The 27,829-nt window shown below is 44.7% G+C and overlaps 1 protein-coding gene across 2 annotated transcripts in view; it reads right to left on the bottom strand.

Annotated features, from left to right (window-relative positions):
• ARHGEF38 (Rho guanine nucleotide exchange factor 38) overlaps positions 1 to 27,829 on the bottom strand; it is a 352,819-nt gene that overhangs the window by 116,359 nt on the left and 208,631 nt on the right. The window contains exon 5 of one of the 2 annotated variants that reach the window (XM_078676618.1): positions 7,022 to 7,039. The exons of the other annotated variant lie outside the window; for it this stretch is intronic. Within the exon in view, the coding sequence (XP_078532744.1) occupies positions 7,022 to 7,039 (18 nt within the window). The remainder of the gene's footprint in view (positions 1 to 7,021; positions 7,040 to 27,829) is intronic. 2 annotated transcript variants of the gene reach the window in all.

A 27,829-nucleotide genomic window follows, 5' to 3' on the forward strand; every position in this document is an offset into this window, starting at 1 on the left:
AAACAGAACACACTGCAAGTCTCACCAGGAATGATTAGCTAAATCAGCTTTTTAAAATATTTCCACAAGATGTAAGTTCGCTATTAAATCAGCTTTTTAAAATTACTTTCACCAAATTAAAAGTTCGCTTTTTGGCGGTCAACGCAATGAGCAGCGGCACCTAGGAGCCAGCTAGTCACACACAACGATGCGGGAGGATATGTCAAGTTGCATCACAAGTTTAACAAATGGACTACTTGATCCAATCTCCAAACTCTACGCACAAACAAAAGGGGACAATGTAAGCCCCCTCAAAATGCCCCGGCTTTGACGGTCTATCCAAGCAAGGGCAGAGCGGGAAAACCCACGAATGCTAGCGCCTCCTCAGGCTGCTCAAAGCCTGCTCTCTACATGCTACTTTGTGCTTCTTTTTAATGCAACACACTGCCAAAGCTATCAGCAGAAAGCCCTCAATAATATGTACTCATTCTGAAAGCTTCTCCTACACTCACTACGCACCCTTACTAGCACAGCTGATCTGTCAACTAGGAAGGGTTAGTCCCTTCATTAATGATGTGTAGGCCAGCAGAGCACTTGTTTTCATGCTCCACTGACATGCAAAGTATCCCAGCGCATCCAACCTGATTTGAATGTGGCAGGGGAGTGAAGATGAGCTCAGAAAGAAGTCAGCGAGTTCAAACAAAAGGAGTGATAAAACCTCGCTATCAGCCCCAAAGAGAGTGCTCGCGTTTCTAAACAGAAAAATTCAATATTACAGAATATATCCATAGCTTTAAAAACTGACAACCCAAAATGTGCTGACAGTTTTGTAGTAAAAGGCCCGCTGGCTGGACTCATTCACTTGTAGGAAAGTAGGATTATTTCAGAGCTTGGCTAGAACTAAATGAAGCACTGGGTGACTCTGTAGATAATCGGTTAGTGAAGTGTTACTTTTATTTCAATCTTGATTTAAGTGTAAAACCGTAGACAGCAGCGACCCAGGGCTAAAGACTATTAGCTGGCCCCGAGGAGATGTCAACCCTGAACACTACTAATACATAATGTAATATACATTTTTACTGTGCCTTTCAAAGCTATGTTCCGCAATCATTTATGTATATAAATACATGCTTTTAGGAGAAAAATACTGCTCTTAGGAATTTTCCCCCACATGCATCAACAACCCATTTTGCGATTCCTTAATAGCGAAAAATACCGATTCGCTATTAAGGAATAGCAAAATGGAATGCATCAAGAAATCACTAAAAAAATAGCGATATCTTAGAATTCCTTAATTGCGACTCACAAATTGCTTGTCGCAATAAAGGAATACCTCCCCATTCATTCCTATGGGCCTTTAGGCCCATAGGAATGAATGGGAAGACAATCTCAATTTGCGAATCACAAATTGAGATTGCGATTTCAAGGGTGCAGGGGTGTCCAAAGGACACCCTATTGCACCCCTGAAATGTATCTGTGCACATATGTTGCGCACACACATGCCACTTTAGTGCATTTTTCAAAGTTTTTGCAAATTACCATGAAGTTGTACTTCATGGTAATTTGCGTGCCCTATTAGCGAATTCGCTATTTTTAAAACTTTCATGCATTGCATTTAAGGAATCTCAATTTGAGATTCCTTAAATGCAAATAATCGCAATTTAGCAATTTCTCAATTTGTGATTTTTGCATTTGGGATGATGCATCCCAAATGCATAAATACCGGTCGCAAAGGGGAAGATTCTCAGAATCTGCCCCTTTGCGAACGGATTTTTGTTTGATGCATCTAGCTGTTAGTTTCAAACATTTTTCTCTGGAAACTTTTACGAATCTTTTTGCATTAGGTACCGGTATTTCAAATTTGGGGGAATCAGACTTTATCAGTAAGGTGTGGACAAGCATGAAAATGAGCAGAGAAAAAGAAAGAGAAAGGATAGATAAAGAAGCCGTATGGTATTGAGAGAGGAGATGAGACGGAGAAATAAAGAAAAGGTGAGAAACTCAAATAGAAAGATGGTATAAGAGAGAAAGTACTAAATCCTTAGGCAGGCTGGAACAGGTTATCTTTCTGCTCTATTTGGCGCCGAAAACATTCCGCACAGGTCCCAAAGAAAATCCTTGAGGTGTGTTTTGGTGAGTACCACAAGTGACTGAATACTTGCATGTTCCTCATGTATGATAAACCAGTCATTAAATAAAGTTTTTCATCTCCCTACTTGTTGGACACTCCCCCTCCGCATGCTGTTAGCCAAAGGGTGCAGCCGCCATCCGTGCAGGTAACAGTGGTGGGGCCGCGTTGGGGGGCGGGAGAGAGGTCAAGGGACGATGCTGAGGGAAAATTAATTATTTAATTTTCCCTCGCCATCGTCCCTCAAAATCCCTTTCACACGGCCCGCCGCTGTTACCTGCCCAGACCACTGCTGAAAGGGTGACCAGTTTTTTAAACAAAAAAACGGGTCATTTCCCAAAAATAGAAGGACAACTACAATTTTACTTCAACCCAGCGCACAGAATGACAGTGCTCCTTAGCAGGAGTATTACAGAAGAGGCAGTAAGAACATAATTAAAATGCCATTTTAAAGCCAGTAGCATGCCTGTTAATTAAAAGGCTTTCTTATAACAACTGCTAACTATCCCTACTTTGCAAAACATAAAAAGATACCTCCTGCCGTTTTCTGCCGACCCTCTCTAAAAACTGGACATAAGCTTAATTTCCTAAAATGTGCCGGGACAGCTGGTGAAAAACCAGACAGTCCGGGCAAATCTGGGATGCCAGGGCACCCTAGTACCCCACGGCACCCTAGTATCCCATCATTCCCTAGGATAGTGCTCTAAAGCAGGTGGAACACAAAGTTTGACAAATTACCATAAAGCACTGCATTGAAATAGAATAAAACCAACAAGACAGTGGCGTAGGGTAAACAATGAAAAGAACAGAAAACAAACCATTTTAACTGCAGAACAGAGAATGTGAAACCTTTTCTGCAACCTGAAGTCCTGCTCCATTTCCACCTCCCTCTCGCAGTCCTTAATGCATGTTGTCGTGACCTGAGAAGTAGGGACTGAGGACACTAGGACCCTGTGGGTCATGAGGGAGGTGACCAGGTCACCAGACACCACATCCGGTCAGGGGACAGGAAGGGGACAGATTGACCAGGACGGGCAGAGGGGACGGACGTGTATGTAATCCGCAGCAGAGATAAGCAAATAAAGAATACTTGAGAAACTGACCTGTGTGCGAAGCGTTGTGTTTGTTCGGCGCCCACCAGCGAGACACGACAACTGGCGACGAGGGCGGCGACATCGACCTGCGTGAATTTGTACACCTCGGCGGAAAGGATCGTCTCCAGGGGACCGGTGACCAGGATCTCGGCGTGCCCAGAAGGAGAAATCGGCCAGAAAACGGAATGCAGCGACGCGGGAGCCCACCCCGGCTGCTGCGAGGAAAGACTGTCCGCCCCAGTAAGCGCTGTGCAAGAAAGCGCGAAGTTAAAGATTTGCTGCGAGCTCTCGCGAGAGTCTTGGCGGCCATCTTAGAGTCAGGCGAGAGGGCCAATCATCGAGCGAAAAAGGCTCGGCGGCCATTTTGGAGTCAGGCAGCACTTCTATTGGCTGCGAAGTCCCGCGAGACTATCGGCGGCCATCTTGAAACCAGGCAAATAAGCCAATCAGAAGCGAGATTGGCTCGGTGGCCATTTTAAGGCCAGGAAAATCGATCTGCCCAGGAAAGTGCCGATTTTCAAGGCAGGAAGGCAGAAGTGCACAACAAGCACAGGCAAAAGCAAGGAATGACACAAAAGGACAGATAAAGGGCATCAAAGAAAGAAATAAAGAAAAATAAAGGCAACAGAACAAAGGGAAAAAAAGGAGTAAACAAAGGGGCACAAATGAAAGAGAATTAAGGGCATATACAAGGAGAAGACAAAAGGAGAACAAGGAAAGAGACAAAAGAAAAGAGAATAAAGGCAAAAGGACCAGGAAAGCCTAGAAAAGGCTAAAATAAAGTATAATAAAAGAAGAAGAAAAAGGGAAATAAAAGAGACAAAAGAGAAAAGAAGAAAAAGGTGAACAAAAAGAAGAAAGAGCAGATAAAGGGAAGAAGGCAAGAATGGCAGATCGAAAGCCCAGCGCACAATACAGGAGACCACTACCGTTCAACTTATCGGAGCCACAAACAGGAATAAGGTGGGAGAAGTGGATCAGACGGTTTGAAAGATATATGGAAGCGACAGACGTAACAGACGGAAAGAGATTAGGGTTACTGCTGAACTTAGCAGGGGATGACGTCGAAGAACTTCTGGTGACACTGCCTACCGAAGAAACAAAGACATATGAAAAATTAAAAAAATGCCTAACAGCCAAATTCGACCCACAACGAAACATTGACTTTGAACGATATACATTTACTATTGCGTGTCAACAAGTCGACGAAACACTAGATGACTTCGCGACAAGGCTGAGGAAACTGGTGACACATTGTGAGTTCGACAAATTCGATAACGAACAAGCAATAAGGCTACGGATCATAGAAGGCTGTCGCGACACGGGATTCAGGGCAAGAATACTCAAGGAACCGACCTCATTGGAGAACATCCTGTCACTAGCGAGAGCAGAGGCGAGAGCAACAGAACATGCCAAGGAAATGGAAAGAGGGAAGAACGTTGAAAACGAACACGCACACCTCATGACAAACAAATATCGCACAGGCCGGTGGAAGAATGACTGGAGGGAACAGAAATAGAGGAGACAGCATGAGGATACATGCTACAGGTGCGGAATGGAGTTTCCACACAGAGGCCCGTGCCCAGCGTTTGGCCAGACGTGCAGAAGGTGTAATGGAAGAAATCACTACGCCAGTATGTGCCAAGGCGTACAATTCAGAGACGACAGAGGAAGAACAGGAAGACAACAAGAGCCAACAACAAGACATGTCAGGTATGTCGACAGAGAAAGAAGAAGTTCATCACGAGGGTCAGGTGAAGAAGAGGAAGAAGAGAAAGTGGAAAGACTATACCACATGTCGGAGGGTCACACAGAACTGAGTGGGGGAGACGAAAAAGGAAAAAAAACACACTGTACAGGCGGAAGCACCCAGGAAAAGACGGACTTGGCGAAGATAGGAGTAGGAACACATGAAGCGGAATTCGTACTGGACAGCGGTGCAACATGCAATGTCATGTGCGTATCAGAGTACGAGAAGATGGAAGCAAAGTCGACACTGAGAGCGTCCAAGGTGAAGATTTTCACCTGGGGGTCAAAGAAAGAGGTAACAAACATGGGAAAGTTCACAGAGGAACTGAAATATGGAGGAAAAAGGAACAAAGAGGACATTCATGTGCTGAAAGGCGATGTCCCAGGACCATGCTTGCTGAGCAACAGCACCGCCCAAACAATGGGTCTCATAACTATGACATATGACAAAAAGGGAAATGAAAGAAATACTGAGAGCAAGCGGAGAGAAGACGCAGGGACCAGAGAAAGAGGAAGAGAACTAAAAAGAATCACTAAGGGAACAAACACAACAAAGAGCGGCCGTAGAAAGAGAGGAGCTAGAAGCAGACGAAGAGAGTCTGGCAAGCGGAGAGCAGAAGGAGAACAACTGAAAAAGAGAAGGAAAGCTGGTCGCAGAGAACAGCGACCAAAAGGGGAATGCAAGGGGACAAAGAGACTAAGTAATAAAACGTAGGAGTCAGAGACGGTGGGAGAAGGGTCGACCAGACCTATGGACCTGGACATGGTGTCTGTCTGTCTGTCTGTCTGTCTGTCTCTCTCTCTCTCATTCTTTCTTTCATTCTTTCATTCTTTCATTCTTTCTTTCATTCTTTCATTCTTTTCTGACCACAGCAATAAGCAAATGCTTTGAAGGGGCGGAAATGATCAGAAGAACAGTATCATGAACATTTGTTTGCAACAAAGGAGGAGATGTCGTGACCTGACAAGTAGGGACTGAGGACACTAGGACCCTGTGGGTCATGAGGGAGGTGACCAGGTCACCAGACACCACATCCGGTCAGGGGACAGATTGACCAGGACGGGAAGAGGGGACGGACGTGTATGTAATCCGCAGCAGAGATAAGCAAATAAAGAATACTTGAGAAACTGACCTGTGTGCGAAGCGTTGTGTTTGTTCGGCGCCCACCAGCGAGACACGACACATGTGACCGCCCTTACCAAGTTTGATATATCCGCTACAAACCATACAAACACCACCTCCATCATTACCTCCTCAACCACTACCTTGTCATTTAGAATTCTTCTTCTTCTACCTTTACCTCAGCAGTATATAGTTAACATTCAAAACACCATTATCTCAGCATCATCCCCTCATCTTAAAATTGTACCTCAACATTGATCCCTAAACCCTACTCTCACCCTAACCAATGGAACTATTAAATTACATTATTTTTAATTGTATTTAATTAAACTGAAAAAAAGAAGAAAAACAGAATACTAGCTGCACCGTGGGCAATGCCAAATATTTTACTCAATTAATATTCAGTGTAAAAAAAGATCTCATGACCCATCCGTAACCCAAGTCAAGGTTGCTTTATTGAAATACTTAAAATTGAATAAAACCAATAAGGAACACCCACCAACTCCTGAATGTTAACCCTAACCAACTCTAAATATTTAATTACATTTTAAATATGTCCCTCCACTGTACGTGCACCAATCTCAAGAAAGCACTCAAAATCTAGTGATTGCAATAGGTTCTCATCCAGTGAGGCCCACAGAAAGTATTCAGATTCTTTCAGTTTGATTGAGTTTAGTGGTGATTACTTCAATTTTGAAGCCATTGCGTGTGAATTTTGAAGTGACCCAAGATAACGTAAGAAATCTATTATATTTCAGCAAATATGCCTATTCATACGGAATATGCCAGCAAATCTACCTAGTCTTATAGAGATATAACATTTATTATAGATGAAAAGGTGGCCGATTTTAAAACATGCAACGTAAGAAAACAACTGGATAATAAAGAACAGCATTTAACAAATTAGTAGAAATTACTCATTTGCTACGAAAAAGGAAAAATACTTACTGCTCGGCATATATGTTCCTGTGGGATTAAAAAGAAAGGAAAGACAAGTTTTAGTCAATGTCCAAGAAGAATTGAAATACACTATGGGGCATATTATCAAGGGGGTTTATCTCCGCTTTTTTGGCTTTAAATGCCAAGAAAGCGGAGATAAAATTATCTCCCTATTACCAAGCTGTCGCTAACACCAGTTAGCGACAGCTAATAGGAGATAGCGACCATCCTGGGCCCCGCTTTGCATGTCAGTGATATTTATCACTAATGACATGCAAAGTGGGCGTGCCAAGATGTTAGCGACTGGAAACAGTCGCTAACATCGCTATCTCCTATTACCAACTTTTGGAGATATTCGCGCTAAGCGCGAATATCTCCAAAAACTAACACCTGCCCTGAGCAGTTCTTAGCCATGTTATCCAATGGGAGGTGGATAACATGGCTAAGAGCATTTGCTCGATAATGCATGAATATCGCTGACTTTTCAGCGATATTCATGCATTGCGGCCGTTTTTTATCGCATTTGCGATAAACCTTGCTAATAGCAAGGTTTATCTGCGATAAAAATCGCCGATTTGCGGCGATAATATTTGTCTCTAAACAAGTTAGAGACAAAAATTATCTCTATTGGTTGGTAATATGCCCCTATATTCTCTTACATCTCCATTAAAATACCAGCCATATTATACCCTTAGTGATTCAACACTAAAATACTTTGATAAAATTGAACTACAGCATCATAAATGGTAAAGCAGGTGACCTTGATGTTACATTGTTATAGAGGCCATAGGGTCTGTAACTTCAAGTCACAACACCTTTCAGTTCAGTGGACCATGTAAAATGACTCGAAAGTGTGGTTTGATAAAGACAATTATCAAATAAAACGTTTTTGTAAATCATTTATTCAGAAACATACACGCTGGTGTGGATCATTCCACACTAAGACAATGAGATGAAGTCTAAAGGTGAATTCAAATGGAATTATTTTGCTGGGAAGATGTTAGTTTAGAAGAGTACTCTGAAGATACAAAAGGTACATAACTTTCCATCAACTGTTTAGACGCATTTATTGACTCAGGAATTTGTGAAATGGAATAATCAAACTTGTGATTGCTTCAGGTGGTGCTCAGCTTGGCAAGCCCTGACAGAGTGGCTCGGCAGAGTCAGAAAATCCTTCTGTGCTGATACCATTGGTTGGAAATGGAGGAGAAGGGGTGAGTCATTGTGCAATGCCACTGAGCTAGCCCATTCCCAAAAGTTGAACTTCATCACACGAGATATCCATAATCGTCCCCTCTCAACAGTGAACACCTTTTCCTCATTGCTGCCCTCAATATGGTGACCCTCGCAATGTAACCTTGACACCATGGAGAAGGCATCCTGTTTTCGTCCCATATCTAGTGACGGCATCTACTTTCTGCCATTGTGGTCCTCCAGCTCTGTGTCCACCCTTTTAGTTGTGGGCATTCCCCAAGACTTCATTCTTGCCCCCCCAATCAGGTTTGCCTCTACATTACTACTCGTGGTGACTGGTGTCAGTGTTACTGAGGTACCCCAAAAGTGAAAAAATGTCTCTGTAGACAGAGAATGACTGAACTTCACTAATGCAGTAGGAGGGTGGTGAATTTGCCCTCCACAACCAAGACCATCTCCTGGACTTTGCCCACCTGGACACGGATATCATTGAACAGCGAGCTTAGTGATGCAACCGGAGCATGGATAAAGGAATCAATTTGAAAACTACGTCTGCACACCAATAAACATATAATTCATCAAAAGATTCAACTCAGACTTTAGGCTGGCCAGAATGTGTTGTAATAAATAAGCAATCCTTTTAGGCTCAATGGAGGATTGCAATTTTCAGATAACTTGAGGGACAAACAAAGGCAAGACTCCTCTGCTTGCCGAAGCTCCTCGAAACTAGTAAATGAAGGCTGGCCATGGTTTTCCTTATGCTTAGGATGGTTGGACCATATACTAGGACCAGATAAAAACGGGAGTATAGCTTGTGGACAAGGGCTAGTCTTCTCTATGCTTCCACTGTTAACCCTTTTTGGGGTAGTCTGATTCAGTTTTGGCACCTCTGTGCCGTGATTGAGGAGCTGAGCTATCTGTGGAATTAGCGACATCAGAGACAAGTCTCCATTGGCAACCCTGTTGAAGGTTATCTCTGATTCAATGGATTCTTACCAGGTCCAGGGCTTAGGAGTTCAAGACATTTCTGCAAGGCTAACAGCAGCACAGAAAATGTTGTTATCCAGAGTGTAGTAGCAGTTTTAGGGGTGAGTAATACCAGGGAGTACATTAAAGTGGAATACTCCCTAAAAAGATATGTCTTCCACGGATCATGCCCCTTTGAGATATACTAGACTGACTTGGAAACTCACTGAGTAATAGGAATAATGCAAACTGTCCTCTCATGTAGATCAGTGCTTTTGGTCTGAAAATGCTTCATCTATAGGAGGAGGGAAAATCCCACCAGCGTACAGGCACTCTCTTTCTGAGAAACTCTCAGCCCTGTTATAGGCAAGCAACATAGTCGATTTGAATCAGCGTTTTCTCTTTTGTATATTAATCAAAACAAAACCCTCAGTTAATTTAATGGGAGTCGGGAAATAGCCTTCTACTATCCTTAGCAAGCCTAAGATAGCCTTCAGCTATTCCTACATATCTCTTAATGATACCCCTGATTATGGCTGACTAATTCAATACATGAAAAATTCAAAAGCAATGAAAGCAAATCCCCCCTTTTAGTCCATAATCTATTCATCCAGAAAATCGGTCTCCATAATAACTAACCTTCACTTTGTCTCCTGTATCTTTTGAAAGGGATTGTGTTGAAATACTTGGGAGGGTTTAACGTTCTACCTGTTTTACTTTACAATCCCCCGTTGCAAATAACTGCATGGTTCTGTATTGAAATGGTAGTAGCATTTCTGTTTGCCCCTGTCCAAAGGGTTCACTGATACTCAAAATATCAGCCAAAATAATTCCGTCTCTCTATCAAGAGGAGAATGAGAAGCCAGATCATGTTAGCCTGGTTCACCAAATTATTGTTGAGGCCCAGATCATAAGAGGGGTTGCTGGCTGGGCATGATCTGCGCTATGCCACGATATCTGGACCCATGTGCTGATGCTCCAAGTAACAGCTGCCAAATGATTACCCAAGTCCCCTGAAACATGCATAGGCCACTAGTTTATTATTTTGTTTACTTTCAGCCCACCAAAGTCGGACATATAAACCAACCGCCACTGAAGTTGAAAAAACATTGAACATCCTAAATAAAATAGATGGGGGCGAGAGGCTGGTTAATATGTTCACAAATATATCACTACGTCACCGAAAGGGATGTCTTAGGGAGTCATATCCCAACCCTACACTTCACTTCAATTAACGCGTATATTTTACAGTCAACAGTGCGGTATAAACTGTGATGTACATGTTTGATCGACGTATGCGATGCATTTGTTCATGTATAAAAACATTCACGTCTGTTTGGCATTGCAAAGCAGTGAATGTTTGAGGAATACATGAACCAATATGTGTTAAAAAGTATGCATACGTTTAGAAATGCTCTTTAATATTGGCCACCCAATAAATTACAAAAAACGGAATGCAAAGATTGCTTTAAGAACCTTTCCATTCTTATATTATTAAGCTATATCTATCAGCTATGGCATGCAACCTCAATTTCCGTTCAATGCAACGAACTGTTATGGCAAAGTATGCTTTTTGAAACTCAAGAATATTTTTGCTTATAGCCACAGTTTTTTTGGGGGGGAAGGGGGGAGGGGGGAGGGGGTGGGGGGGTTTGACGAGTGCCCGGAAGTTTACCCAACAATAACGTCGCAAAAACTATGCCCATAAACAACAATCATTAACAAAGTCAAAGGCTGGCAGCCAATGCCAGACCTACTGGCTCAGTTAAAGCTTTTTTATTGTTGTTTATTTTTTAATCAGTGCTCTGTTGACCATCGTGAATACTATAAAAAAAACATCAAATGGCCTAGGTATTATCATACAGAGGAATGTGAAAAGAACGTTTACAAATAATTTGCGGATCACGCCCATCTTTTCCCTGATGAAGGTGGAAACTGAACTTTCAAAACTCTGAAAGTAAAACCATTTTATGGTTTAACTCTGTTTTATTATTGTATTCAAGACAGAAAAACAAAATGGCGAAAAGACAATAAAGGCCAAAGGCACTGTCAATGAACAGTAGGTTGTCTTCGTGGGCTACACAGAGCCCCTGCGTTAAGATATATATATACAACAAATGTAAAGTAAAAAGAAACAAGACCCCAACCCCTCCCTCTCTCCCTTACCCCTCCTCCAATCAACCATGCCTCAATTCAAGTACACATTCAAACAGCACACCCCAAGATTAAACCAGAGCTGGTGGTGCCCCATCTTCTGGCAGTCGCAGCAAGAATAGGTATTTAGGGCATGTGAGCTCACAGAACTCCTGCGTCAGTAGAGTTAGAAAAGGAAGCCATGCGTCTCGAAAGTCTGTGCCTTTGCCAGCGAGTGTAAGTGTTATTTTTTCCATGTTCAAAACGTGCCACAGGGGTGTCAACCATCCGGTATGTGTGGGAGCCTGTGAGGTCCCCCAATGCGAGAGAACATTCTGCATGGCTATACCCAACCCGCCAGACGGCCCCTCTTAGACTTCAGCGGGTATGCCATTGGGTCTGGTACTCCCAGTAAGATGTGTGCAGGAAAAGCGGAAAAGTTGCGTCTCTAAGTGTTTATCAATATCATCCAATACTTGGGACCAGTAAGTTTGGACATGGAGGCAGTCCCATAGTAAGTGGAGCAGTGTGCCTATTTTCCCACAGCAGAGCGCGTTAGCTGTTGGATTGATCTTATGTACTCGTCCTGGCGTGTAGTACCAGTACATGGTCACTTTTGTGAGTGTGTCAGTCAGCGCCATGTTGGTGGCCATGTGACGCGCCCTGTAGCAGATGCCCTCCCTCTCTTTGTTGCTAAGAGATCTCCCAATATCCTTTTCCCGTCTAACCCATCCAGCGTGGTATACGTGTGGGTGTCGGGCATTCAGCAGCTTGTATAAGTCGGAGACTATTCCTTTGTCTGAGGACTTCGACAAGAGCCATTGCACGTAAGTAGTGAGGCGCAGACTAGCCTCCTCTCTATTATGCGGCTGTAAAACCCAATGTCTAAGCTGCAGGTATCGCATGCGCTCTGCCTCAGGGATACCGAAGTGTGCTTTAGTTTGTGAAAACGGAGGGACCCCCTGAACATCAAAGAAATGGCCCATGGAGCAGCACATTGGGACTGACGCCATGCTTGAAAGGTTGTTTCCCCTAGCCCTGGCTCAAAGTCAAGATTGTGGGGTCAGGGGAGATGAGAAGGTCGTAAGTTTGTGGCGAAGGTTAGTCTGATCCCATGTCGAAATGGTAGTTCTAGTGATGTGCGAGATGTAAAGACTACGGGGCCTTTGGGCTATCTTTAAAAATGGGATCTTCATCAGCGAGTTGCCCGCCACAACCCTGTCCTGGAACAACCAATGCTTCCCTGATTCGGTCCGGTTCCATTCCACTAGGCAGGGCCGGACTGGCCATAGTGGGCACCGGACAATCCCCCGGTGCGTCGCACGGGTGGGGGCTGGTTTTCGGCCCCTGGGAGCCGTTTTTGTTACAGGGCCGTTTTTGCAAAATCGGCCCTGTACCAAAATCGGCCAAAAACCAGCCCCGGCAAAGAGCTTGGCGGCACCTCCAACCTCCCCCCACCCCCAGTGGGGAGGGGGGATGGCCGAGCTCTTTACCAGGGCCGGTTGTGGTTCCCAGTCCGGCCCTGCCACTTGTTGTCTTAATTGCGCCGCTTGGAAGTACAGCTGGAGGTTAGGTATGCCCAATCTGCTTTCGCCAGGCGGGAGGAAACTGAAACTCCTCATCCTAGGTTTGCGGCCCTGCCATATAAAGGTCACGATTTCAGCTTGCAATTTGGAGATCACACCTGGGGGTGGACGCAGAGGGAATGTCCGGAACAGGTACAACATTTTAGGGAGGATCGTCATCTTAGTGGCTGCTATCCTACCTAGCCAGGAAATCGGGAGATGTTTCCATCTGAGTATGTCGAAGCGCACTTGCTTAAGTAAGTGAGTGTAATTCTTATCGGCTGTGGCATGTGGTGTAGCAGCTAATCGCACTCCCAGATAGGGGATGGAGTCCGAAGACCATTTGAATGGGTATTCTCCCTTAAGTTGTTCTACCGTCTGGGGATAAGTGAGAGACTAAGGGCCACCGATTTCCCTATGTTAACTTTAAACTCGGACAATTTGCCGAAATCCTCCAATTCCTGTAGAAAATAGCCAAGCGAAGTCTCGGGGTTCTTAAGAGTCACCAACATGTCATCAACATAAAGCATTATCATATGGTTGTCTCCCGCGAATGGGACTCCGCGGATCTGCGGGTTTGTCCGAACTCTATGCGCTAGGGGCTCAATGTACAGTGCAAAGAGTAGGGGCGATAACGGACACCCCTGTCGTGTACCTTGCGCTATTGAAAATGGGTTCGAACCAAATCAGTTGACTCTCACAGTGGCCGTAGGAAACCGATAACAATTTAAGATTTGCGTGCGGAAGCGTTCCCCCAAAACCAAAGTGAGACAGTACCTGTGAGGTTCCGTGGTTTTCGGGACCGGACTCCATTTTGTTTTGCGTTATTCGAGACGCCATTTTGTGTTGCCCTCACGTAGGCCGTAGTGGTAAACGAACGAACGAAGTTGCATGGGCCTCGTTGTTCATGTACAATTTAATGTGGGCCTTTTCAACTTGCGAGTGAACTGCAAGACGCTGACCCCTTCACCTGAAATTGACCCTTCTATGAAACTAGTTTCGTTAGCTGATAGTAATCTGGAAATCCAATCATTGTTCAAGATATCGTTAGCCGTTAGTTTCTTGAACATATCTTATTCTACTCTACATCTAAATTGCTCTTTCCTTTATGCCTTTTCATTACATGGGTAGTGCTTTCAATTATGGGTTTGTCCGGCTTTTGGTAATCGAATTTGGGACAGTCCTAATAATTAACTTGTGGGGTTGGTACAATGTAAAGTGAGCTTTTTGGAATGTGATAATGTATAGAAATGTGTTTCTATTGGTCAGAATTTGCCACAATGGGTGTGCATTTGTAATGGGTTGAAACTGTTTATAAAAGACGATGTCTTGCTCTACAAAAATGGAACAGGTTCTCGAGTTGTACACCGTGTTGTATTGCTTGGTTCACTGTTACTAGCTACAGCTAATAAATTTGATCTCTGACGCCACCTAGAAGTATTCCGTGTCTCTGTTTGCCAAGACAGGTGAATCCGAAGACATCGGGTGTGTCCCTGGCACCGCCGGTTCTGAAAAAAACCCGGTTCTTCAGTTGGCGCCCAACGTGGGGAGACTTCAGCGGTACCGGTCCAAGCCCGAGGATCGAGAGGAGCCACGTGAGGAAATTCTAGAGGAAGGCAGCCACTTCATCGACCCCTACATGTCGACGTGGACCGAAGGGGTTTGCTGCGAGGCTTCCCTCTTTCCGACGGCTACGAAGGACTGCTGCTCTGACTGTCGCCCTGTCTTGGACCCTCGATAGATCCTTTGTAGAGCGAGACGATAGACGGTCTTCTGGTGGTGTGACAGATATTTTGGTTAAGTATAAGTGGGTCGCTCCCACGATCTTTGTTTGGTTCTTGGTATTGGGTTGATTCGGTAACTGCAGTGATCGAAGCCGAGGGGCTCGTATATTTGCGAGAGTGTCGATAGTCGATAACCGCTTGAAGTTGGAAGCTAGATTAGTGAGCTATAAGATGCCTGGTCTTAGCAAACTTAGAAAATGGTTTAGTTGTGGTTGCAACAAGGATTCCCGACAAGAGGACTCGTGTCCGATACCTCCGGTTGGAACTCCGACTTATGAGCTCTATTCAAAACATGGAGTGGGTCCTATTACTTATAATGAAGTATGGGTCCGCTATACTAGAAAAGATGGTGTCTTACGATAGCCCCAACATGGTAGTTTTGAATCAAATATTTTAGATAATCTGGACGTTGCGTTATTCAAGAAGAAAGCCCGGCCGGCAATGTTTGACTCTTTCCGCCTTTGGCAAAAGGAAGCCAAACAGACAGAAATTAAACAAGCTAAGAGAGATAGGAAAGATAAGAATATGTCAGTACTACAAGCTGCTAGGCAGTATAGGGATGATGGAGAGGAGCGAGCGAGTGAAGTTTTAGATAGGCAGCGTTGTACGGCCATAGATAAATGTTATCCGGCCTTGCCGTCTCCTCCTCCGAAAACGATTGAAGATCTTGAAAAAGATCCTTTGATCTCTCACTTACTGAGATTGCCACCTCCTTATGTGCAGGGTGCTACTGCACCTCTATTACCCCCGGTTGTTCCACCCTTTGTTGTTCAACCTCCTGCTGTTGTTCAGCCACCTGGTACTGCACAGATGGTTTTACCTCCTCCTGCGCAACCCGCTCTAGGGTTGCCAGCTTTGCTACCAGCTTTACCTCAGACTCCTTTGCCTTCCACTTCTGCATCTGAGACTCCTACTGTTCTTATTCCTACACCTTCTTTGACTCAAAATACTTATTCTCCTGTTCTTATGTCTGCTTCTTCTCCTTCTGTTCGAAAGCGAATGACAGAGACTGTTTCTAATCTGTTGTCTCCATTGTTTGGGTCACTGAATATGACCCCTGTTTTGGAACGTAAGCAGAGTCGTAGTCAGCTTCCCAGTTCCGAGGAACGGGCAGTGTTGGATTTGTTGACTCGTAAATGGATTATAAATGCCTCAAAGTATAGTTTGCCAGCGGTTATGGATGTTTTCTTTCAGTGGGAACCGCCTAAGCAAAGGTATGTTTTCGATGTGATGTGTATGTTTCTGCGTCAGGAATGGAAACATAATAATTTGGGTTTGATTCCGCAGGAACTACTTGATGTTCAGTCGGATTTTGCTAAAGGGATGATAGTGGAATCTGGTATTACAGACGCCGTAGAGACGATACTGGCTTTTAGGTCTAGACTTCCGCCTCAGACATTGTACGAACCTGATTCCTCTGTTAGAAGAAAAGCGAGACAGTATCCCATGAGAGAAGTTCCTCCTGTATGGAAGGAAGCAGTTCAGGCTAATGTGAATCAGGGTATTGTTGCCGCTCCGGCTCACTTTCAGCGAGTATAGGTACATGTCCTTTGGAAGAGAGCAGAGGTCTTGGCTCTTAAGCAGACCTTAACTGACCCTCGTAAGAATCCTGCTTGTTACTATAAAGAATTGTCCCAGACAGTAGATGCGTGTATTATGAATTTAGCTGACATTGACATGTTGATGGGTAATGTAGTTCCGCAACCTTTGTGGGCGAAGATTCGTCACGAGAATCATGCGCAAGAGTTAGGAGATACTTGGGCGAATATTGTTGCTGCAGATGCTAGACAAGAGAGGTGCTAAACCTGAACCTTTAGTCTCAGAATTGCCAGGTAGAATTATTAATTTGATGAAAACGATGATGCCTGTGTTACAAGTGAATTGGGATAAGTTAGCAGCATGCAAGCAGAAGAAAGACAAGAGTGTGTCCAATTTCTTCACTAGGTTTGAAGAGACGTTTATCGATCATAGTGGTCAGGATATGAGTACGGAAGGGGGTCAAAGGTTGTTTGTGGATAAATTTGTCTTTAATTTGCTTCCCGAACTTTCTAATAAGCTGAAGGACTCTGAGAGTTCATGGGCTGTTTCTTTGTCGGCCCAGATATTGGCTACTGCACAATACTATGAGAATAGGGATAAAGATGAGAAGGATAAAGCGGAGAAGAAAACGAAAGATTTAAAGACGAAAGTTATTTTGCAGCAAGCTTATCCGCCTCGTCAGAATCAGCCTCAGTTTCAGCAACCTTCACAATTTCAGAGATTGTTACAGAAGCCTGAGCCTTATGTTCAGCGATTCTTTCTTGGCCCTAATCAGTGTGCTTATTGTAGAGAGGAAGGTAATTTCAAGAATAGTTGTCCGGCTTTGTTGCAACGTGCGAATGGTGCACCTGGTCAGAGGGGTCGTGGTGGTTTCCAGCAAACCCCTAGGGGTAGAGGACGTGGTGTGATTCCCCAGAATGAGCGTTTTCCTTCCCTTCAGAATTCTGCAAATTATTTTGACATACAGAATGCTCCAAGTGGTCAGTCTGCACAGTACTATGTTGATGATTATTATGTCTATAGTGAGAGTTCTGGTTATAATGATAGCTAGGACAGCAATGGGCAGAGAGAGGGAGTAGTGTCAGTTCCAGTAGATCAGAGTGGACCTTATGTTGAAGTGATTACATCAGGTGTGGTAGAACCTTTTCTTTTGGATACTGGTGCGACAAAGAGTTCTATTATGCATTCTAAACTCCCTGGTGCACCTTTGTCTGGCTTCACCAATGTTTCAGTAGGATTTTCAGGCGCCCCAGTTCATAATCCGGTTTCTAGTCCTTTGACCCTTTCCATTGGCCCTTGTGAATTGGAAGCTCCACTTATTCTAACGACTGGTTGTAATGAGAATCTGTTGGGTTTGGACTTGCTGAAAAGATTGTATGCAACATTGCATTGTTCTCCTTCAGGAGTACAACTTACTCTTGGTAAGAAAGTGATTTCTCCAATGTATTTGTCTAAATATTGTTTGCCACTGGAATTGCGTTCGCTTCCTGATACGCTTTGGGCTACGGGTCCAAATGATGTGGGCCTTTTGCAAATTCCACCGTATATTGTTACGCTCAAATCGAATGCTAAGCTACCTCGTATTCCACAATATAAAATATCGAGCGATGGCGAGAGAGCGCTTTTGGCGATTGTCCATGATCTGGTTGAGAAGGGTGTAGTTGAAGAAACGAGAGGAAATGTGTGTAACAGTCCTGTTTTGCCTGTCCTTAAGCGTACTGATGCTTCTAAGCCACCTGTGTATCGGTTTGTGATCGATCTCCGGGAAGTGAACAAGATTGTGGTGCCACAGTTTCCTGTTGTCCCGGATATCACTGCCTTGTTGACTCTGATTCCTGCTTCGGCAGCCTGGTTTTCTGTTATTGACCTAAAGAATGCTTTCTTTAGCATTCCGATTGCTGAGGAGAGTAGGGATATTTTCGGCTTCTCTTTAGGAGGACGAAGCTTCCGGTTTAAGAGAGCTCCCCAAGGTTATTGTGAAAGTCCCTCAATCTATAGTCAGGCGTTGAAAACTCAGCTTGATGGTTTTGTGTTACCTGTTGGTGCTACTCTTATTCAGTACGTTGATGATTTGTTGATTATTGCTGATGACGAAAAGATCTGTAAAGAGGCTACTCTTTCATTTTTGCGGTATTTGTCTGACCTTCATCATAAAGTGTCACCTTCAAAGTTGCAATATTGTCGCCAAGAAGTAACCTACTTAGGTCATCACTTGTCGAAGGAGGCAAGGCGATTAACCCCAGAACGAATTCAAGCGATTGCGCAAATTCATGTGCCAGCTACACAGAGAGAAGTTCGTGCTTTTTGGGTATTACTTCGTATTGTAGACAATGGATCCCAAATGTTTCTCTTCTTGCGAAACCTCTGTTGGCATTGACTACGAAAGATACTCCGTATCCTCTTCCTTGGTCTGACGAATTTCAGAAAAGTTTTTCTGAATTACGTGATGCATTGTGTTCGGCTCCTGTGTTGGGTACTCCAGATGTTGTACGTACACGAGAGAGAGGGGTGTGCGTTGTCAGTGTTGACACAACCTTTTGGAGACAAGCAGCGTCCATGTGCGTATTTTTCAGCGACGTTAGATCCGGTAGCTAAAGCGTTGCCGTGTTGTCTGAGAGCTACAGTGGCAGCTGCTGTTTCTATCGACAGTCTGCTGGTTTGGGACTGGATAACACGTTGATTGTGATGGTTCCGCATGCAGTGGATACTTTATTAAACAGGACCAAGATACAGCACCTTACTAGTGCACGTCTCTCAGGTTACGAGTTGACACTGTTGGCTAGGCATGTTCATATGAAGAGATGTAATGTGTTGAATCCAGCTACGCTGTTGCCGATCTCTACAGAGTTGGATGCTCAAGAACAGCATGATTGTTTTCTTTGGACAGAGGAAGAAACAAAGGCTAGGGTTGAGAATGTTGATGGTACCTTGTGGGTAGATGGTTCGTGTTTCAAGCTTCCGAATGGTGAGACGACAGCAGCATATGCTATCAAAACTTTACATACAGTTGTTGAGACAGCACTCATACCACAGAATTCAGCTCAAGCAGCAGAGCTAATTGCACTGACACGAGCGTGTGTGTTGTCAAAAGGAAAGCGAGTGAATGTTTATACCGATAGCCAGTATGCGTTTGGTGTTGCTCACAGTTTTGGGCGTTTGTGGAGAGAACGAGGATTCCTTACTTCCCATGGCACAAAAATTCAGCATGGGCAGTTAGTGAATGAACTCTTGGAATCTCTCACTCTCCCAGAACAGATTGCAAGTGTGAAGTGTAGTGCGCATAAGAAAGTTGTGGATGATGTTGGTCGAGGGAATGCGTTTGCGGATGAAGTTGCGAAGGAAACGGCGAGAGATATGATGAGCCGTATGTATGTTGCAGGCCCTGCTAATTGGGTTATGGCTGGTGGAATGTGTGAAGACACAATATAAAGTGTGAAGATGATTCAGGCTGAAGCTACAGAGAAGGAAGTGAGTACGTGGAGAGAGAGTACGGGTATGTTGGATTCTACAGGTTGTTGGATTGAGTTGTCAGAACACCAGCGATGGTTGTTACCAGACGCGTATGTGCTCCCAGTGGTTACGATGGCTCATGGAATGGCTCATATCAGTGTAAAAGGGATATGCAAGTTGTTGGCTCCGGTTTGGCAGAATGCTGGGATTCCGAAATGTGCAGAGAATGTGGTGAAACATTGTATGATTTGTCTGAAGTATAATCCTGGCAAGGGAACTCCAACTCCAGCTGGCCATTTTGCTCCTCCGAAGTATCCGTTTGAGGTGATACAGCTAGACTATATTCACATGGAGAGATGCAACAATCTGAAGTACGTTCTTGTGGTTGTTTGCGCTTTTTCCAGATGGATAGAGGCCTACCCCTAAAGGATAATACTGCCTTGTCTACAGCCAAGGTTTTGCTGAGAGAGTATTTCCCTAGATATGGTTTTCCGAGTATTGTATGGTCGGACAATGGGAGTGAATTTGTGGGTCAGATTATGAAGAAAGTGTGTGTGCTGGAATAGGGATAAGGCAGAAGTTCCATGCAGCGAATCACCCCCAGTCTGCTGGACTTGTTGAATGCTACAATGGTACGCTTAAGCTGAAATTAGCGAAGATTCAAGCGAGCACTGGTCTTACATGGCCGGATGCTTTGCCGTTGGCTCTTTTGTCAACAAGGACGACTGTGCATTCTCGAGTGGGACTTAGTCCGTATAAAATAGTGTTTGGTCGTCCAGCGAATGTTTGGGGTGTGCCTCGTCCGAAAGAATACAGCAGTATTGAGTACCCTATGTTGGTGGATTACTTACATGACTTGACTGCTAAATTTAGTGTTCTCCACCAACAGGTCTATGACAGTCTGCCGACAGCTACTACAGATCCTGGACACTCCATCGAACCTGGTCACTATATCTTGGTCAAAAACTTACAGCGCACCAAGAATTTGCAACCGAGATGGATGGGTCCTTATTTAGTGCTTTTAGTTACTAGAACTGCTCTTAGAGTAGCTGGCAAAAAGAACTGGGTGCATGCCACCCATTGTAAAAAAGTTCCTTTGCCTTTACCGTATGATCAGTGGGATGGTATAGCTGATTCGGAATGTGAGCGAGTCCCTAGATTCATTCCTTTTAGTGATGCTCATTTGACATGGACTCGGTCAGAACGCGAGGATGATGATGTTCTGCAAGCTGCTGTGCCTCCACATCTGAAGATTGATACCACCAATCCGGAACTTCTATTCAAGGATCAGACTGTGCCCGATAAAAAACGCTACGATTTCAGACCAAGATAGCTTGTACATATGGACAAATAAAATGTGAAACTGGATTTTTTTTAGATAGTGAATTTACACCTTGTCAGATCAAGAAACTTTTTTTTTGCTTTTTCCTTTTTCGAGTCACCATCCGGACTCTGCTGCAGGGTCACGGTAGGAAGTTCTTAAGGGGTGAACCACGTATTGACGCAAGGTCTGTGGTCCAGGGTCGTTAGTGCGATCTTGGCGCACACTTAAGTGAAGAAGGTAACGACCGTGAGCAGCACGTTAGAGGATGGAGTTTGTTGAGTCTGACCAGAGTGTTAGGAAAGTGGATTCTAAAGTCCGAATATGTATATTGGTTCGTAGCAAATGTTTTTTAATAATGTGTTTTCTAATGCCTTTGAATGTTACGTTAGCTTGTGTGGGTTTGATTTTCTATGCCACACAACAGCCGCTTACATCTACCTCCCAACCTGTTCTTTCTTTTTCTACGGTTTCTCCACATGAGTTCCATACGTTACCTGAACATGAACAGACAAGTAGATCAGAATTTGTGAACAATTCGTTTATACAGATGTTACATCAGCATCAGCTAGTTGTAAATACCACGAATTGTTGGATGTGTGGTCTTATGCCACATACGACAGATAAGGGAATGCCATATTTGGATTTGCCTTTTTCACCTAATGGGTCAGTTTGGGCACTCCAATCGATGTTTATCTATGTGAATGAAGTCTCTCCAGTGCGTTCTGTTAAGGATAATGTGAGTAAGAATGCTTTGGTAGGGGTAATAGTCGATATGATTAGAGATATCGACACGTATAATGCTATCCCCAAAGATGAGGTACGAGCATATGTCGGTTGGAATAGGACGACATATAGTGTTAGCTTGACGGAGAAAGAGAGACAGAGAAGATCTCCTCCTATTTGGATCGTACCTCACCAGGGTCATCTTTGCTTACAAGGTAATTGTCAGAATCCGAGAGCTCAGTTTGGTAAGAGTGTGTGTGTTCACACATACGTTTATACGTCCCAGAAATCTCCTCTGTTCGTGCCAGCTAAAGGCACGTATTTTGTTTGTCATGACAGAGCGTATACATGGTTGCCGTCTGATTTTTCGGGCACATGTTATGTAGCGTTTTTGCTTCCCCCTACATATACAGCTGCTTTCGACTACCACAAGACAAGATTTGGTAGAGGTATTATTGATGTGGAAGATACTGCCGCACAAGACGTTGGAGACTTCTTTAAGGGTTTCCTGCCCTTTTGGGGTCCTATGGCTAATGGTAGGAATATTCGTCAGCTTACGAGAGTGGTTGAGGCCACTATAAATGAGACTGCAGGTGCCCTTAGTAATATTACGGCTGAGCTTCAAGTGGATCGCCTTATGACGTTACAGAACCGCTTTGTCTTAGATATTATACTGGCAGATAGAGGTGGAGTATGCAAATTGATTGGATCTAGTTGCTGCATTTTCATACCAGATAATGCCCTGACGATGTACCAAGCCATCCAGAAGTTGCATACGTTTGCTGAGTCTATATACGTAGACGAAGGTAACTGGTCGTTGATGGGATGGTTTTGGGAACTGCTGTCCAAATGAGGATTGAAGATTCTGATGTTTCTTGGTATGGCTTTAGCAATCCTTTTCTCGTGTTGCTTATGCATCCAGTGTGGTCCCGCCATTTGTGGCCTTTGTGCTACGATCTGTGTGAGAGGACCCGTTTCGAGAGAAGTGAAAGAGAATAAGATGATGTTACAGCAACACCTTGATGATCTGATGAGCATAAATATAGACCTGGATTCAGATTGACATGAGTTTAGGTCATTGCCTACGTAATGGCAAAAGGAGGGTCTAAGGTTCCGTGGTTTTCGGGACCGGACTCCATTTTGTTTTGCGTTGTTCGAGACACCATTTTGTGTTGCCCTCATGTAGGCCGTAGTGGTAAACGAACGAACGAAGTTGCATGGGCCTCGTTGTTCATGTACAATGTAACGTGGGCCTTTTCAACTTGCGAGTGAACTGCAAGACGCTGACCCCTTCACCTGAAATTGACCCTTCTATGAAACTAGTTTCGTTAGCTGATAGTAATCTGGAAATCCAATCATTGTTCAGGATATCGTTAGCCATTAGTTTCTTGCACATATATTATCCTACTCTACATCTGAATTGCTCTTTCCTTTATGTCTTTTCATTACATGGGTAGTGCTTTCAATTATGGGTTTGTCCGGCTTTTGGTAATCGAATTTGGGACAGTCCTAATAATTAACTTGTGGGGTTCGTACAATGTAAAGTCAGCTTTTTGGAATGTGATAATGTATAGAAATGTGTTTCTATTGGTCAGAATTTGCCGCAATGGGTGTGCATTTGTAATGGGTTGAAACTGTTCATAAAAGACGATGTCTTGCTCTACAAAAATGGAACAGGTTCCTGAGTTGTACACCGTGTTGTATTGCTTGGTTCACTGTTACTAGCTGCAACTAATAAATTTGATCTCTGACGCCTCCTAGAAGTATTCCGTGTCTCTGTTTGCCAAGACAGGTGAATCTGAAGACATCGGGGGTGTCCCTGGCACCGCCGGTTCTGAAAAAGACCCGGTTCTTCACCTGTTCCAGATAAGACCAGTGCACCCTATTGAACGCTTTCTCTGTGTCGATGGCCATGAGCATGTAGTTGCCGGGGAACCAGGAGGCCTTATCTATGATGTGGAGGACCCTTCTGGTGTTGTCTCTAGTCTGCCTTTGGGATATGAAGCCCACCTGGTCTGGGTCATTTAATGCTGGCATGTATAGCCTCAGTCTCTGCTCTAAGATACCCGTGTACAGTTTTATATCAATATTGAGCAGTGAGATGGGCCTGTATGCGCTGCAGTTCATTTTATCTTTCCCCAGCTTGGGGATGACTGTTATAGCTGCGTCCAGCATAGCACCAATAGAAGCAAAAGAGTTAAACAACCTGGTCAAAAGAGGAGCTAATTCGGAAAAGAAGGTTTTGTAGAAGGTGTCTGTGAAGCCGTCTGGGCCCGGGGCTTTGGCTAACTTCAACCGAGAGATGGCCGAAATTACTTCTTCAATAAGGACAACCTCCTCCAGGACAGCAGCTTGCTCTGGTGTCAGACTAGGTGTCTGCACCCAGTGAAAATAGTTGATACTGTCATCTCCATCCAGAGACTGACTTGAATAAAGCCTCTCATAAAAGTCCTTGAAGGCCTCTGCTTTGGCGTCGTCATCTGACACCAGCTGTCCCTCTGCATCCCTAATCGTCTTAACACACTGTCGCTCTTCCCTAAGTCCATTCACCAATAGCCATCTGCATTTTTCCACCCACCCCACATAGAAGGCGTGTCTCAGACGGAGAGCAGCATATTGCGCTCGATCCAAATGTAAAGCCGCCAGCTGGGCGCGAGCAGCTGAAAGCTTATGCCACACTCTAGGGGCACCAGTCCTTTGATGTATGCTTTCTAATTCTCTGACCTGTAAGGAGAGGTTATCCTTTTTTTCCTTTCTCAGTCTGTTGCCTGCCACGGGGATCGCTATAAAAGCGATCACTGCTTTAAGCGCCCCCCATACACTGGATATATTGGTCTCAGGGATGTCATTATGGGAGAGATAATCCCCCATGGTTTGTTTTGATCCACAACCTCCTGGCGCTGGAGGAGCGTGTCCCTCAATCTCCACTGTCTATGGGGTGGCCTTGAGGGTGGGAGCGACACTGCCATCACCACAGCTGCGTGGTCCATCAGGGGAACAGCTGTGACAATTTCTGTGCTTAACGTTAACGAGTAAAGTTCCCTGGTGCCCAGGAAGTAGTCCAATCTGGCATACTTTTTGTGGGCATTGGAATAGAAGGAATATTCCCGGTCATGTGGGTGGGAAGCCTTCCAGAAATCTACGAGGTCTATTTCTTGCAGTAGGGAAAGCCCGGCTTTAGACAGTGCGCCTACTTGCCCAGATCATTGAGCTGACCTGTCCGCATTGTTATCAAAAAGTAAGTTGAGGTCACCTCCCAGAAGATGATGTTGTTAATCAGTAGATAGAGCCTCTTTAGGTGTGCTATGTAAAACGCTCTCCTGCCCCTCATTTGGAGCGTAGATCATGCCTACCACTAACCCCTGGCAGGGCTCTTGCAAGGACCTCATCTGTCGGAGCCTCCCTTCCCAGCAAAAGAAAATTCTAAATGGATGAACCCAGGAGTAGGGCATGTTCTGGTTCCTCAGGTGGGAAATAACTGGGATGAAGTCCCTGCGCTTTTGTAGTGTCAACACAGATAGGTCCTGGTAGATTGTGGGGGTGTGATCACGGAAGGTCAGGGGGTGCATTGTTCATGCTTGGAGTATGATTTCCTCTTTCATTTGGAAATCGGGCAGAAGAACTAGAATGTCTGCTGGAGGGGCCTTGTCAGAGCGTGGAGCCCCCACACTGTGTGCTCTATCTTGAGGGCAGTGTCTTGTGCATTGCCTAAAATATGATTGAAGAGGTCTCTGACAAAGCTGAATATATCTTTTCCTTTGGCTTTCGCTGCTACAACCCTAATGTGGATGTTATGTCTCAGAGAACGGTTCTCGGGGTCTTCCAGTTGAGCCTGTAAATTGACGTGTTGCTCTTGGAGGCGCTTAATCTCTTGTCTCATGGAATCTTCCTCTTCTTCCCGTGAATCTCCTTTGTCTTCCAGTTCTGCCACTCTTTCTCCAAGGGCATCAGCGTCTCGTCTGATCTCCTTCATTTCTGAGGTCAAGTCTTTCCTGATCGCCTGTAGGTCTTCCTTAAGCGTTGAGAAAAGAGATTCGAAAAAAGCCCTGGTCACTGGCTCCTCCGTCGTCGCGGTCGTTGAAGCAGGCAACGGACCCTCAGCAGCTAGCTGTTCTGGCATAGCGCCACCCGTAGGCTTTGTGAGCATGTCTCAGAGTGCATTCTTTCTTCCCTTGTCTGCAGCCATTGCTCCTAACTCCCGGCATAATCCGACCCAGGGGGACCCTGGTGTTCTGCCTTCCGGTGTCCAATTCACCCACCCAGACGGGCTTCGCTCGCTCCAACCAGACCACACCTACACTGAGCTACGTTAACATACTCAACCATTAAAAGAAAAATTAAATTAAATAGAAAAACTATATATAACAGTGAAAGAGTGGGAAAAAATCTAATAATATCACAATTTCACAAATAACCATGTACATAAATAATTACATAAATTTAATGAGAAACAAAGGGCGCTCAGACAATTACATTCATACTATACACTAAAGAAACATTGACATGTGTGAAATCAAAAAACATTGGCTTAGAAAAATATACATAGAAAAAATGTTTTCAAAGAGTTTGGAGGGGAGTCCTGTTAGTCTGAGAAAATCTCACTGAATGAAAAATCTTCAGTAAGAAAATATTCAATAAAAAGGCCCATCAATAGACTCTGGTTAGACAATATAGAGCCAGGATATCGAATTCTTGTAAAGTCACCGGGGGGTTAGATAATGTATTAATTGGAAACCCTTGTGTGCAGTATCCCGTCCTCCATCAGAACAGACGGCTCAAAAACATGTTGGCCGGATAGGGGAAGAGTACTGTTACGTGCAGGAAGATTGTTAAGAAACTAAATAAGTGGTCGCTTTCACTCTTGAACTCCATTGTCCGGATGATGACTCCTAAAGCTATTTGGGGTTGAAACGCTGTCGACGCCGCTAACATGGCCTAAATCAGAGACGGCATTACTGTTTGATTGTGCACTGTGTTAATTGTTATATGTATATTTTTCTCTGCCACTGTTTTTTGATTTCACACATGTCAATGTTTCTTTAGTGTATAGTATGAGTGTAATTGTCTGAGCGCCCTTTGTTTCTCATTAAATGTATTTATGTAATTATTTATGTACATGGTTATTTGTGATATTATGATATTATAAGGTTTTTTTCCCACTCTTTTACTGTTATATATAGTTTTTCTATTTAATTTAATTTTTCTTTTAATGGTTGAGTATGTTAATGTAGCTCAAGAACCATTGTTTGGATAATAGCTATTGTTACCCATGGTTCTTGTTCTAGGGTTGCGCTTGTGGTCAGTAAATCACACCTACACTGAGGGGCCTACCTTCAGACTCCGAGTCGTTTCTCCTGTGCTGCAGCGCATGCGGAGTGGGATCTCGGCCTACGGATGCGTGGTGGACGCAGGCCTTCGCCGACAACTCCCGCCAGCCCATGCCCTGGAGCTGCTCCTCGTTCCTCCTTGCAGCTAATTGGGGCATGGCCCATGCGTCTAATACTAGCCTCCGGGCCGCGGCCCAACACTCTCAATAGGCGCAGGCTCACCTCTGTCTCTGCGTGTTCCCACCAAGTCTTTCTCGATGCGTGCAGGCACTCTGCTAGTGCATGTCCTGGGGCCACCAAGTCTTCAGACTACTCCATGCCCCTTGCACCAGTGTGCAGAGTTCAATCCTCCGGCACGAGGCCGCGCCCGTCTGTATGTTCAGGAGGGCCCAAGACTGGGCTAAGTCCTCCTCTATGCCTCTCAGGTGTATCGCTCTGATTAAACTGAGGCCACCAGGGAATGCGTGCTCATCCCTCAAATATGCGCCCCCCCCCAGCCTCGGGACCCAACACCTAACTAGGCTGTGAGTCATTTGTTCCCCCGGTCACCGGGGCGCTCGGGACGATGCCATCTCAAAATGGCGATCTTGCAGGCCTGTGTCTTTGCCTTAGGCCCCGCCTGTCTGGAATTGATCCTCTCCTCCGGGCACGTCTACAGCTTGTGCCACCACTGGAGGGATTCTCCGTTGGTCCGATCGGCTACGCAGCCCCTGTCTGCTGCTCTCGAATTCTTCACTTGGTCGCTGCCTGCGACATTGCCAGCCGGCGACTCCCGCACTGTGGTCGCCGTCTGGGGATCGAAGGCGTAGTGT

The sequence above is a fragment of the Lissotriton helveticus genome, chromosome 2_1 (genome assembly GCF_964261635.1).
Source record: "Lissotriton helveticus chromosome 2_1, aLisHel1.1, whole genome shotgun sequence".
Taxonomy (NCBI): Eukaryota; Metazoa; Chordata; class Amphibia; order Caudata; family Salamandridae; genus Lissotriton; species Lissotriton helveticus.